General features: G+C 37.5%; 1 protein-coding gene across 4 annotated transcripts in view; it reads right to left on the reverse strand.

Annotated features, from left to right (window-relative positions):
- LOC306852479 (supervillin-like) overlaps window positions 1-14,416 on the reverse strand; it is a 151,086-nt gene that overhangs the window by 1,928 nt on the left and 134,742 nt on the right. For all 4 annotated transcript variants that reach the window (XM_079389350.1, XM_079389347.1, XM_079389349.1 and 1 more), the window contains 7 exons: window positions 12,469-12,726; window positions 12,160-12,367; window positions 11,673-11,806; window positions 10,539-10,694; window positions 4,524-4,667; window positions 3,109-3,221; window positions 926-1,081 (listed from right to left, as the gene is read on the reverse strand). In XM_079389350.1, the coding sequence (XP_079245476.1) occupies window positions 926-1,081; window positions 3,109-3,221; window positions 4,524-4,667; window positions 10,539-10,694; window positions 11,673-11,806; window positions 12,160-12,367; window positions 12,469-12,726 (1,169 nt within the window). The remainder of the gene's footprint in view (window positions 1-925; window positions 1,082-3,108; window positions 3,222-4,523; window positions 4,668-10,538; window positions 10,695-11,672; window positions 11,807-12,159; window positions 12,368-12,468; window positions 12,727-14,416) is intronic.

The following is a 14,416-nucleotide window of genomic DNA, read 5'->3' on the forward strand; positions in this document are numbered from 1 at the left end:
GTCACCACTGTACTTCAGGTACACTTTAAATATCTTGCATTTAAAGACATTTATTATTCAAAGATCACACAATCCTCATCATTAGTGACATTAAAACAAATTTTAAGCTTTATGTTTAAACGCATTGTGCACAAGTAGTACTACAAATAAAGTTTAATTTAGGGCTGGGCGATATATATCGCATGCGACTGTCATGTGCATCTCTTCAGTGAAGCTGGTTCCGTGATTAGCCGTAAATCTCCATCACCTGCTTTCAGATGGAGCGGCATTTAATACACAGAGCCGTAGTTCACTGACAAGCACACAATATCGCGTTCATTATCGAAGGCGATTCATCTGCGATAATAAACACGATATTGCGTAGCTTGTTAGTTATCTACGGCTCTGTGTATTAAATGCCGCTCCATTTGAAAGCAGGTGATGGAGATTTACCGCTAATCACGGAACCGGCTTTACTGACGAGATGTGCATGGTCATCGTGTTCGATATATTGCCCAGCCCTAGTTTAATTAAAATTTTTATATCAGTAAGTCCTGATTGATGCAGTAAATATGGTAATAGATTAGTTCTATATATGCCATATGTCATGCCATAGCATCATTAAACTAACATCTGAATCGTCTCGAATTGAATCGTTCTGATGTGGCAAAAATCATTCTTGAATCGAATCGAAGTTTTATGAATCATGAACCGAATCGAAGTATACAGAAGATTCACAGCCCTAGTTTGCAGAAAATTATAGGCAAATTTGGCTGGCAGACAATAATACGCCACACTGGAAAACTAATAAACCAAAGTGAGCATTTGTTGATCTTTATTGACGCTTTCCATGATGACCACTTTAGACTAAACTATTGACGCTTAGGGTAGGTTTTGGGATAGTTTTGCTTAGCATGTGTGAACATCATTTAGGTGGGGTTGTTACCTGGAAATCTTTATCTGACAGGTATCTCTCAAGACGCAGAGGGTCCACTCCCTCTGGCAGAGGTTTGGAGGTGAGCTCCTCAATGGTGTACTGTTGCCTGCTGAGTTTGGACAGAGCATCTTTAACCAGGATCACTTTATTACGGGCTCCTTCAACCTGTGCAGATATTTAAACACAGTTTTGGCATCCAAAAGTTTCCATATTAAAGATCTTTGGGCTGTACTGAAATCAACCACCATATGAGAGAGTGATGAAAATATGGAAGCTCTATCTGTAGTTTTAATAAATGCCCTGAAGTTTTATTTATCAGCGAAAGTCCACTGGATGATGCAAAAATTACATTTCATCATGTGACAGAAATGGGGAAAATCTGGGTGCAGGTAGCATGAAGTAGTACACATTATTCATTTGCATAAATTATTGAAACTGTAACTGTATAAAGCTGGTTGAAAATATGTAAACCTATCCTTTAATAAACCCTTTTAAAGGGTTAGTTCACCCCAAAATGAAAATTCTGTCATTATTTACTCACTCATGTTGTTCCAAATCCAAACCCCTAAGACCTTCGTTCATCTTCGGAACACAAATTAAGATATTTTTGATGATATCTGAGAGCTCTCTGACCCTCCCATAGACAGCAACGCAACTGAAATGTTCCCAGGTCCAGAAACATAGTAAGGACATCGGTAAAACATCAGTGAATCATCTTCACTTTTGCAAAGCTACAAAAATATATTTTTGGTGTGCAAAGAAAACAAAAATAATGACTTTCTTCAACAATTATTCTCCCATGAGTTACTGTCTTCCACCATTTTGGAGAGTATCACAATGTACATGCGCACTTTCCCCTAAGCATAAACAACGCTGATTGCGGCGATTACGTTCATGAGTGTGCTCCCCCTCCGCCCCCTAACGTAAACTACTGTGACGAGTCGGCTGCCTCCCCCCTTATCATCATCACCACCCAGTCCCGTATTCGCCGCCCTGTGTGTGTGAGAGAGGAGGGGCGCTGAAACAGCCAGGATTGGCGGCGTGTGATGAGGCGCACCTGATCAGAATAGAGCCTCATCACCGCCGCTGTTTAAATGCCGAGCGCGCCTCTCCTCGGGAGACCGGTCTCTTCCCCGTGCATGCACGCTGGTGTCCTCGCGGGTCCAGGAAGGAAGCGTCGAGAAGGGAGACTGCCGCACCCGTTACGGCTGACGGGCCAGGATGCCGGGCCGTTTAATCCCCCAGAAGCTCTGGGGGCCAAGGAGTAGGACGAAGCCGCTCGAGAGAAGCCACCGCCACTCGCTCCCAGACCCGAGAGGGGAGCGCGTGCGGCCACCGGACTCCGCCCCTTCCCTGGACCCTTCCTTTCTGAACACTGCCCTCCTTCACGTACCCCGCAGCATGACGAGGACACCAGATCCCCTGTTTATTTTGGACACTTTTTCCCCTTGGACACTATTTTGATTATTATTATTTAATAAAAACCTCTCCGAGGCCTGACGCCACGCCCACTGTGTCTGTCGTTTGCTCCTCCCGCCACACTACGTTAATTGCGCTGTTGGGTACTCTCCAAAATGCCAGAAGACGGTAACTCGGGGGAGAAGAATTGTTGAATAAATTATGTTATTTTTGTTTTCTTTGTGCACAAAAAGTATTCTCGTAGTTTCGCAAAAGTGAAGTTGAGCCACTGATGTCACATGGACTGTTTTACCGATGTCACCCATTACTACATTTCTGGACCTAGGAATATTTCTATTGCATTGCTGTCTATGGGAGGGTCAAAGACAAAGGTGTCAAACTCAGTTGCGGCCCTCCAGGAACTGAGTTTGACACCCCTGGTCAAAAAGCTCTCAGATTTAATTAAAAATATCTTAATTTGTGTTCCAAAGACAAACGAACAGGTTTGGAACAACTTGAGGATGAGTAATTAATGACTGAATTTCCATTTTTAGCACTTAAATGTTAATAATTTAAAAATAACAAGATGCAAGTTTTAATTTGACTCAATCTCATATGTTGATTTCTAAAGACTTTTAAATATATAGGTACAATTAATGTAGACATTTTATAACATTTTGGCAAAATATTTTTAACAATACCCATATTTTAACATTATTATTTTTTTTTTAACACATTCCTCTGTACTCTTTACACCTACTGATATTCTGAAAGCTATGGGTGAGGTACTGTACCTGCACTTTAATAGTTGGGTCTTTCTCCCAATAAGGGAAGATGTTGGTAAAAGTGAGTGGTTCTGCACCAGCCAGGATCAGGTAGGCCTGAGGAGGTCGTCTAGAGTTCTTCTCTGAAAAACAAACATAAGGTCATTATTACACAGGAAAGCAACTAAATATGCACAAAGAGGTGTGTATATACTCTTTCTTCGGATTATTCTTAAAGGTTCACCAGATAAAAAAAAGAAAAGAAAAAAAGAGAAAAAAATCCATCTGTATTTACCTATGTTATATTGTTCAAACCCATGTGATGTTATTTTCACGGAATACATAAGACTATGTCAGCCACAGTCACCATTCACATTCAGTGCATCGTAAGAAAGTGAATAACGACTGAGGCTGAAGGGTGAATAAGTCAAACAATGAGGTGAACTATCCTATTAAGCTGACAATCTGTAAGGTCATTTAAAGGTAATTAAATGATTAGATTAAATTAAACGAAATTTAAAGCTAATTAAGTAAAGGTCAGACCCAATCAAGCCCACCTATTGTGACACACTGTTACCTTGCACAGGTTATGTAACAGTTGTGACGTCAAGACTGATTAAAAACAAAATCTTGTGTTAAATATATTTTACGTTTGTAATATTTTGCATATTTTGTAGATATATCAAAACTTAATTTTTGATTAGTAATATGCATTGCTAAAGACTTAATTTGGACAAATTTAAAGGTGATTTTCTCAATTTTTTGCACCCTCAGATTCCATATTTTCAAATAGTTGTATCTCTGGCAAATATTGTCCTATTCTAACAAACTATCCATCAATGGAAAGTAGGGCTGGGCGATATGGCCAAAAAAATTATCACAATATTTTTTTTTCTAATCAGTCGTTAACGATAATTATCACAATAAAAGTCAAATCTTTATTTCTTTCAATTTTAAAGCCAGATTTTTGCTCTAAAGTGAAAGTTGTAGAAAGCAGACCATTAATTTTCCTTAACAAAATAAATATCTGAATAGAAAAAATTATTTCTTAGTTTCTGCATGTTCTAATGCGTGATATCGTTTAAAATCAAGATACAGGTTTGGGTTGCCTGATAATATTAATAATAATATCACTTTTTTGTCTCTTAGAAATGCACATTTGATAGTAGCTTGAGTTAGGATGCAAAGGTAAATCTTTGTTCATTATCAAAATCAGTAACATCTGTAAAAATCGTTGCAACCTCAGTTTTATATGGTTAAATTTATTCTGACCTTTTAGATGATGTATATATCTCAGTTTCAAAAAATTGACCCTTATGACTGGTTTTCTGGTCCAGGGTCACATATAGTGAATGTGTTCCTATTTTAAAGTGTTACCAAACCATCCTAGAGGGCAGCACCACATTTTCTGACCTCTGCCCCGAGTGAAGATCCTATCTCCTAACCTTGGCAGTACTGTTGTGTTGTCTCCATGGCACACTTCCTCTCATTGTCCCAGCGGATCTTAGCTGAGCCAGTGCATTCTGTATCTTCTGGCTGCTGCCCTTGCCACAGGTACACTTCCATCCTATTATCCACCAAGAACAGGGCTACAGAGAATAAGAAAGATAAGACAAAAAAATATAAAATATTGACACTGTACAATGTGCAACATATAGGGATGTAACGATTCACTCAACCCACGATTCGATTCAAGATTTTATTTTTTATTTTTACAAAATGAAATTTAAGACAAATTATAACTTAAATGTGTCCTTTTATTATTGCTTGGACAAAATGCTGCACATTTCTTTGTGAACACTATAATAATATACTAATATACAGTCATGGCCAAAAATATCAGCACCCTTGGTAAATATGAACAAAGGCAGCTGTGAAAATTAATCTGCATTGTTAATCCTTTTGATCTTTTATTAAAAAATTCACAAAAATCTAACCTTTCATTGGATAAGAATTTAAAATGGGGGGAAATATCATTATGAAATAAAATTATTTTCTCAAATACACGTTGGACACAATTATTGGCACCCCTAGAAATTCTTATGAGTAAAATATCTCTGAAGTATATTCCCATTCATATTCACAATTTTGAGCACTCCAGGGTGATTATGAACATGAAATTATCCAGCCATGGCTTCCTGTTTCACAGAAATATAAATAGGAGGGAAAACAAAGCCCAAATTCCCTTAATCATCCATCACAATGAGAAAAACCAAAGAATATATTTCTGATCAGAATCAGAATCAGAAAGAGCTTTTATTGCCAAGTGTGCTTGCGCATACAAGGAATTTGTTTTAGTGTCATAAGCTTCCTGTTCACAGTGACAACACCGAGGGGTGGGGGTGGACAGACACAATGCACAGGACAGACTCAATGATGGCTGTTTCAGCAGCTCCTGTGGTAGGCTAAACTTTGTTGGGCTTTTTTTTACAATGGAGTTGATGTGAGTGTCCCAATTCAGGTCACAGTGCTGTCTATGATGGTGAGTGGGGAGAGTGCAGGGGGGTTTCTCCTGAAGTCCACTATCATCTCCACTGTTTTTAGTGTGTTGAGCTCAAGGTTGTTTAGACTGCACCAGACAGCCAGCTCTTTAACCTCCTGTCTGTAGGCAGACTCGTCACCGTCCTGGATGAGGCCGATGAGTGTGGTGTCCTCTGCAAACTTCAGGAGCTTGACAGAGGGGTCTTTAGAGGTGCAGTCGTTGGTGTACAGAGAGAAGAGCAGTGGGGAGAGAACACAGCCCTGAGGGGCACCAGTGTTGGTGGAGCGGCTGTTTGACATGATTTTCCCCAGTCTCACTAATTACTGCCTATCTGTCAGAAAGCTGGTGATCCACTGACAGATAGAGCTAGGGACAGAGAGCTGGGTTAGTTTGGTCTGGAGGAGTGTAGGGATGATGGTGTTGAAGGCCGAACTAAAGTCCACAAACAGGATCCTCACATAAGTCCCTGATTTGTCAAGGTTTTGCAGGATGTAATGCAGGATGTAAAGTCCCATGTTGACTGCATCATCCACGGACCTGTTTGCTCGCTAAGCAAAGTGCAGGGGGTCCAGTAAGGGTCCAGTGATGTCCAACAGATAAGCCAGAACCAGTTTTTCAAATGACTTCATGACGACAGATGTTACAGCCACAGGTCTGTAGGCATTAAGTCCTGTTATCTCGGGTTTCTTTGGAACAGGGATGATGGTGGAGCGTTTGAAGCAGGATGGGACTTCACACAACTCCAGAGATCTATTGAAGATTTGTGTGAAGATGGGGGCCAGCTGGTCAGCACAGGTTTTCAAGCAGACTGGTGTCACACCGTCTGGGCCTGGTACCTTCCTTCTCTTGTTCCTCCTGAAGACCTGGCGCACATCTTCTTCACTGATCTGAAGTACAGGAGTGGGGGAGAGGGGGGTTGCAGGAGGTGTTAACGGTTGTGTAGAGAGATGGTCAGGACGGGTGTGGAGGGTTTCAAATCTACAATAAAACTTATTCAGACCTTCAGCAAGTTGTTGATTCACCTCAGTGCTGGGGGATTGTGTCCTGCACTTAGTGATGGCTTTCAGGCCTTTCCACACTGAAGCGGAGTCATTGGAATTGAACTGATCTTCCAGGTTTTTAGCGTAGGTCCTTTTAGCCACTCTATGATGTGCAGCAAAATATAATTGAGCTTCACAAATTAGTGAAGTGGCTTTAAGAAAATAGCTAGAGCTGTGAAAATTCCAATTTCCACCATCAGGGCAATAATTAAGAATTTCCAATCAACATAAAATGTTACGAAACTGCCTGGAAGAGGATGTCTGTCTATATCGTCCTAATGCACGGTGAGAAGGAGAGTTTGAGTGGCTAAAGACTCTACAAGGACCTCTGCTGGAGAATTGCAGAAAATAGTTGAGTCTCGGGGTCAGAAAACCTTAAAAACAAAATTGTCAAACAGCACCTACATCACCACATGTCGTTTGGGAGGGTTTCATGAAAAATTATCCTAGCTCATCCAAAATCAAACTCCAGCATATTCAGTTATCAGACACGACTGGAACTTCAAATGGGACTGGCTTCTATGGTCAGATGAAACTAAAAAAATATATATTTTTTTTAGCAGCAAACACTCAAGATGGGTTTGGTGAACACAGGGATAAAAAGTACCCCATGTGTACAATGAAATATACTGCTGTATTTTTGATGTTGTGGGCCTATATTTCTGCTGGAGGTCCTGGACATCTTGTTTAGACACATGACATCATGGATTCCATCAAATACTAACAGATAAAAACATCAATAAGTGACTGACTCTATTAGAAATCTTGGTAACACTTTATAATAACGTCCAGTTATAAGTAATTTATAAGTGATTAGTTAATGATTAACTAATCGTTTAGAAAACATTCATAAGCAATTAATAAGTGATATGCTAACAATTTGTGTATGTTTTGTTAATTCATTTAAAAGTCATTTACAAGTAATTAGCTAATGATGAACTAATCATTTACAAAACATAACTATACATTCATAGATGATTAATAATTGATATGTTAATATTTTTATCTATGTTTTGTAGAATAAGTTTTGAATCATTTACAAGTGATTAGATGATGATGAACTAATCATTTACAAAACATAACTATACATTCACAAATGATTAAGTATATGCTAACAATTTATAAATCTGTCATAAGTTATCTTTAAATATAGCATCATGAAATAATTAAACAGATCCTTAATGGTTAATAGTTAATATATCATTAATCACTTATAGATAATTTGAAATGTCAACATTGTACTATTATCTCAATAAACATTATAAATCATTTACAAAGCTTTCTGCATCCCCTAATCTAAAGTGTAAACTAATCATCAGTTGTAAATGTTTTACAAACTTTATGGTTTCCAGTCGTGTGTGCGTAAATATATATATATATATATATTCACAAACAACCTGTAACCTGGAAGGTTTGTAAAACATTTACAACTGATGAGTAGTTTACACTTTAGATTAGGGGATGCAGAAAGCTTTGTAAATGATTTATAATGTTTATTGAGATAATAGTACAATGTTGACATTTCAATGATTTATAAGTGATTAATAATATATTAACTAGTAACTATTAACCATTAAGGATGTGTTTAATTATTTCATGATGCTATTTATAAAGATAACTTATGACAGATTTATAAATCGTTAGCATATTACTTAATCATCTATGAATGTATAGTTATGTTTTGTAAATGATTAGTTCATCATTAGCTAATTACTTGTAAATGACTTTTAAATGAATTAACAAAACATACACAAATTGTTAGCATATCACTTATTAATCGCTTATGAATGTTTTGTAAATGACTTATAACTGGACGTTATTATAAAGTGTTACCGAAATCTTATAATGGGCCATGTTTGGATCTTCCAACCGTACAATAATCCAAACACAAACCTCAAAAACAACACAAAAAAGGGTCACTGGGCACAAAACCAATCTTCTGTTATGGCCATTCCAGTCCTCTGACCTGAACCCTATAGAAAATGAGTGGAGTGAACTGAAGAGAAGACGCACCAACATGGAGCTGGGAATCTAAAGGCTCTGGAGTGATTCTGGATGAAGGAATGATCTCTGATCTCTTGTCAGGTGTTCTCTAACCTCATCAGGCATTATAGGAGAAATTTAGAGCTGTTAAACTGGCAAATGGAGGTTTCAAAAAGTACTGAATAAAAGAGTGCCGTTAATTGTGTCCAATGTGTATTAGAGAAAAACATTTATTTCATAATGATATTTCCCCCCATTTTAAATTCTTATTATCCAATGAAAGGTTAGATTTTTGTTAATTATTTTAAATAAAAGATCAAAAGGATTAACAATGCAGATTAATTTTCACAGCCTTCTTTGATCATATTTACCAAGGGTGCCAATATTTTTGGCCATGACTGCATCACTTGCATATTATTGCTCTTTTGTTGATTTTGATTGCTTCTATTGTACTCATTTGTAAGTCGCTTTGGATCTGCTAAATAACAAAATTTAAATATAATGTAAATGTAAATAACAAAACTAAATTTAAATTTTAAAGAAAGCCCCAAATCAAATAAATAACACAAATAAAATAAATCTCTTCATATAAAAAAATAAGGATTTTTCTGTGCTCTTTCCATTTAGAATTAGAGGCAACCACTGCATTTTAATCATGATCCAAACAAAGATGCTGCATACATGCAACATGAGCCGTTTTTAATCTAAATTAGATTGTATAATTTCGAAATTTGAAGCAAAAACAGAATGGTTTGACTTCAGTTTTGTGAAACTATACATAAAAAATATCTGCATGAAACAGAAACATGCCTAAAATGTTTCGCCAAAGTCGTGGCCTAATGGTTAGAGAGTCGGACTCGTAATCCAAAGGTCGCGGGTTCGAGTCTCGGGCCGGCAGGGATTGTAGGTGGGGGGAGTGAATGTCCAGCGCTCTCTCCACCCTCAATACCACGACTGAGGTGCCCTTGAGCAAGGCACCGAACCCCCAACTGCCCGCAGCATAAATGGCTGCCCACTGCTCCGGGTGTGTGTTCATGGTGTGTGTGTGTGTTCACTGCTGTGTGTGTGCACGTTGGATGGGTTAAATGCAGAGCACGAATTCCGAGTATGGGTCACCATACTTGGCAGTATGTCACTTCACTTCAAACAGCAGACGAGCAGAACAAGACACAGATTCACTATGCCAGCAGGTGGCGCCTAAAGCATTTCCTTAGTTTCCACTGTAAACAAAGACTTATGAACTTTAATATTTACATTTAGTTATTTAGTAGACGCTATATTTACAAATGAGGTCAATAGAAGCAATCGAAACCAACAAAAGAGCAACAATATGCAAGGGCTATGACAAGTCTCTGTTAGCCAAATGCATTACACGTAGCAAGTGTTTTTTCTTTTTTTCTGTGCGTTCTTTTTGGCTCACTAAAGATTAATCTTGCAGGGGCATTTTGGATTAATTGTAGAGCTTTGATGGAACTGGCTGGAAGACCTGCCAAGAGAGCATTGCAATAGTCCAGTTCGGTCAGAACAAGAGCTTGAGTTGTGTTGCATGCTCCGAAAGAAAGGGCTTGATCTTCCTAATGTTGTCTAAAGCAAATCTGCAGGACCAGGCAGTTTTAGTTTTGGCAGTTTTGTGGTTTGAGAAATTCAGCTTATCATCAATTACAACTCCAAGGTTTCTAGCTTTTAATATACATTATACAGAGGCAAGATAAAAAAGGACAAACACCACCTAAAAGTTTTCTTTTCCCTCAGACATACATTCATATAAACTCCTACCCCTAACTGAATCGCGATTTGTTTAGCATCTCAACCTATTTGAATCGTCACATATTTTAAGCGATTTTCAACTGGCTTGCGGTTAATTGTTACATCCCTAGCAACACATAAAACAATATCACTGTCAATTCACATTATAAGAATCCATGATTACAGTCACATGTAATGACATTATATACCAGGCTGAGGGGCCGAATACAAGCTCTCCTGAAGGAATGGCATGGCCATTGCAGTTCCTATCACTTGGGCGGGCCCATACTGCTCCTCTGCCTGAAAAGTCCCACCGCTGGCACTCAGATGGAAAAGACGTGGTGTGAAATTATACTTACCTGGATCTGCAAGCACACAAAGACAATTATATATTTGTAAATATAGCTGAATCAGATCAAAATCATACAGTCTCATGGTCTCTGCTTCAAAACTTAGTGAGCTGCCAAAATTGACTTCAGTACAGGAGATGGACTAAAAATTAGCTCCCAAAACTTACTGCCAGATTCTGGAAGATAAATTCTTTAAATATTGGTACTAAAGTATGTGGTGCTGGTCCTTCAAGAGTCACTCTCAACTTATCTGTCTATATAAAACAAAATCAGTCTTCATGTATTTTACAACACTTCAGCATGTTATTCTTATCATATTATAGCATTTTGCTGTCCAATGGTCATTCTTTAACTTTGCAAATTCTAGTATTGTATTACTATTTCATCCTTCTCATGGGCATTTCATAATTTTTGACATTTCAGTCTGAGGTTAATCCCTTTTTTGGCTCTTTTATCTGTAAAGGAAAACCTGATTAATAATTATGCACACCTGAATATAAGGAGTTTTTCACTTCCAGCCTTCACGGACAATTATATATTACTTATAAATGATTAAATACAAAATTAATAGTAGACTGATGTGGTTTGGAATTGGTAAAATGTGCTTGGGAAAAAAAAATGATTAGAATATCAACTTGCATAATAATTATGCATGCATTGTAAAAAGAGGGCAGGCATTGTTGCACTCTATTGAAATGAGTGGTTAATCAAGTATATCAATTAATATAAACTGTTTGCTGTACGATTATTATGAAAAAAACACCATTTGTAAGGCACAAAGTTGCTGCCTAGATGGAGTGTTTCAAATCAGTCACTTAGATTTCATTTCAGATGTTGTCTTCCTCTGTTGGCAGTAGACAGCTCACTAGATTTGGAACAGAGCCATGGCATCATATGGACATACAGTATTATGCATCTATGTGTTATAATAAAAAAATTGAACAACAAAGAACAAAGAAACAGGTTGTTTAGAAATAACATTTTCTTTTGTACCTTGCAGCATGCAGTCATAGGATTTCCTGTCCCTCTTGCCAAGAGCATCCCAGAATTCCTTGGGCTCAGTTCCTTCCTCTATCTCATGCACTTTCAAACTGTTGTTACTGTTCAAACCCAGCTCACAAGCACAACTGTAAAATGCATATCGAGGGGTGAGAATCAGAAGTGGCATTTTTGGTGAAATTGATATATAGATATATATATATATATATATATATATATCAAATGAAAGCTCTTAATGAGCCCTTTCTACTGGCAAAACTATTGTCATCCATGAGTGTACAAATTGTTATTATAAACAGTTGAAATCAGTACACAAAGTCAGATCAAACAATGGTAATTTTTTAGTTTTGGCTCTCCTGTAAAGTTGGTGAAATGTCACTTACGCCTTTCTGGTTCTCACCCCTCAACATATACACAAAATCACCATATTGTTATCACATTTCTGTTCAGAAAGTCTGAATCAATGGATAGATCTACTCACGTTTGAGTGAGGCGCTCCACGGTCCTCTTGCCCACTTTCTGGGCACCTGGATAAGACTTACAGCCGTGCCACAAGTAGAGCTGTCCCTTCTGTACCCCAAGCAGAAGCAAACTAGCCCGAGAGCGCAGGCTGGCACAACAGCACTCTACTTCAACCAGTGAGCCTTCCATCTCTGTCTCTCCACGCACACAGAATAAACGCCAGTCTCCTGCCAGGAAAAAACTAATTAAAATCACACATACAATGCAATTACTGTATATTCTAAAAAAGGTCTGGTAAATATCGGCCACTGTTCTCTTCGTTTATTACCCGTGTTTTTGGAGCTATCGTCCCTGGAGCCCCGGTGGATGACTAGCCCTCCCTGAAAGAGTTGGAGGAAGCAGGGTGGTTCTTTTCCCTGTGTGACCAGTACTTGCGCCCCCCTGTGGTTGCCCAGCTCTACCGTCATGAGGGCAGATGTGCCACGCCCACTGACACTAGAGTGACGTCCCTGCCAAAAGAAGCATGCTGTGCGTTCCCTGCCTGGGCCAGCTGTTCTCATTTCACCAAGCTTTTGTCTCTTACCCACTGTGAACACATGCGATAAAATATTTAGCACCTTATTCAGCTTCTATTGAATTATGCCATTTTCACATTTGATACATTTGCTTGAGTCTGAACTGAATGTGATGTCACCTTCTCCTTGCAGGTCTGTTTTCATCATAAACAATTAAAACTATATGCATATAGGAAAAAAAAAATAAAAAAAGTACTGCAAAAAATATGGAAACCATTTCAGAATTCTTATATTTATTGATCTTAAATAAAAAGATCAAAAATACAGTATTTATTTGAATTAGTAACATTACTAATGTCTTTAAGGTCACCTTTGATCAATTTAATGTGTCCCTGCTGAATAAAAATATTGATTTTTCAATAAATAAATATTGTAGGGGACTGATAATCTGTGGATACTCAGGCATGTGATCAGCTAGAGACCAATTATTAATGATTCTGAAATAAATATATTTTGCTCATCAAGGCTGAATTTATTTGATTAAAATAAAGTAAGAAAAAAAAACAGCGATATTGTGAAATATTACAAATTTTAAAACAAGTTTTCAATTTTAATATATTATAAAATGCAATGTTACTCCTGTGATGCAAAACAGGATTTTCTTCACCGTTACTCTAGTTTCCAGTGTCACATGATCTTTTAGAAATCATTACAATTTATTTGACTCGAAACATTTCTGATCATTATCAATGTTGAAAACTATTTTGTTGCTTCATATTTTGTGAGGAAATGGTGTTACACTTTATTTTTAAGGATTTTTTTGATAAATATAAAGTTTAATGAACAGCATTTATTTGCATTTATTAGGTATATTAATTAAATTTGTTAATGCACTTATTAAATAGAAATAATTTTAAATGTCTTCATTCACTTTTTATCACTTTCATGCATGATGAATAAAATTATTAATTTCTCTCTTTTTTAAATCTTAAACAAGTGTTTGAGTGGGATCATTGTGTCCACAAAAAAAAAAATGCAGCAAAACTGTTTTTAACATTGATAATAATGAGAAATGTCTATTGAGCAGCAAATCAGCATATTAAAATGATTTCTGAAGGATGATGTGACACTGAAACCTCTCTTTGTAAACAACAGATTTATAAACATTTCTAATGATGAATGTTGCGTTCCCAAATGCAAATGAAAGCGGCTCAAACCAAGTGCAGCGCAGCTAGCACTAACAGTGAATCGAAACCAAAAACAGTACTGTAACAGCGCCAGGTTACAGCCTATTATATAATTACATCACAACCGTTGTAAATTTTACGACAGTACTAGCAATCTGAAATTCTCACCGCCATTCATAAAAAGTCACTGGGTTGAGTAACCTGATTCTACTCGCATTTGATGCTTTGAATCATTTGAACGCTTTTATCCACCTCTTTCTTCAACACGGAAGTAAGCCTATGGGTGAGACTTCCGGTTCATTAGCCGCTATAGGTAAATAACGAGGAGAATAACAACGTGCAGTAAACGGTAAAACTGTTTGCACTACAAACCGGTGTGATCATAATTAAGATAATACATTAAAATAATATGATAAGACACACCAATTTTCAATATCAAGCAGCAAAAACAAACTGTTTTGTACAGCTAAAAATAGCTGGAGGCGATGAGACCGGAAGCTAGACCCATAGAATTTACAAATGGCTGTGGCCATTTTTACAGCAAGAAAAAGGTGGATAACTGTCCTCGTGCAGC

Source organism: Barbus barbus (assembly GCF_936440315.1).
Source record: "Barbus barbus genome assembly, chromosome: 32".
Lineage (NCBI taxonomy): Eukaryota > Metazoa > Chordata > Actinopteri > Cypriniformes > Cyprinidae > Barbus > Barbus barbus.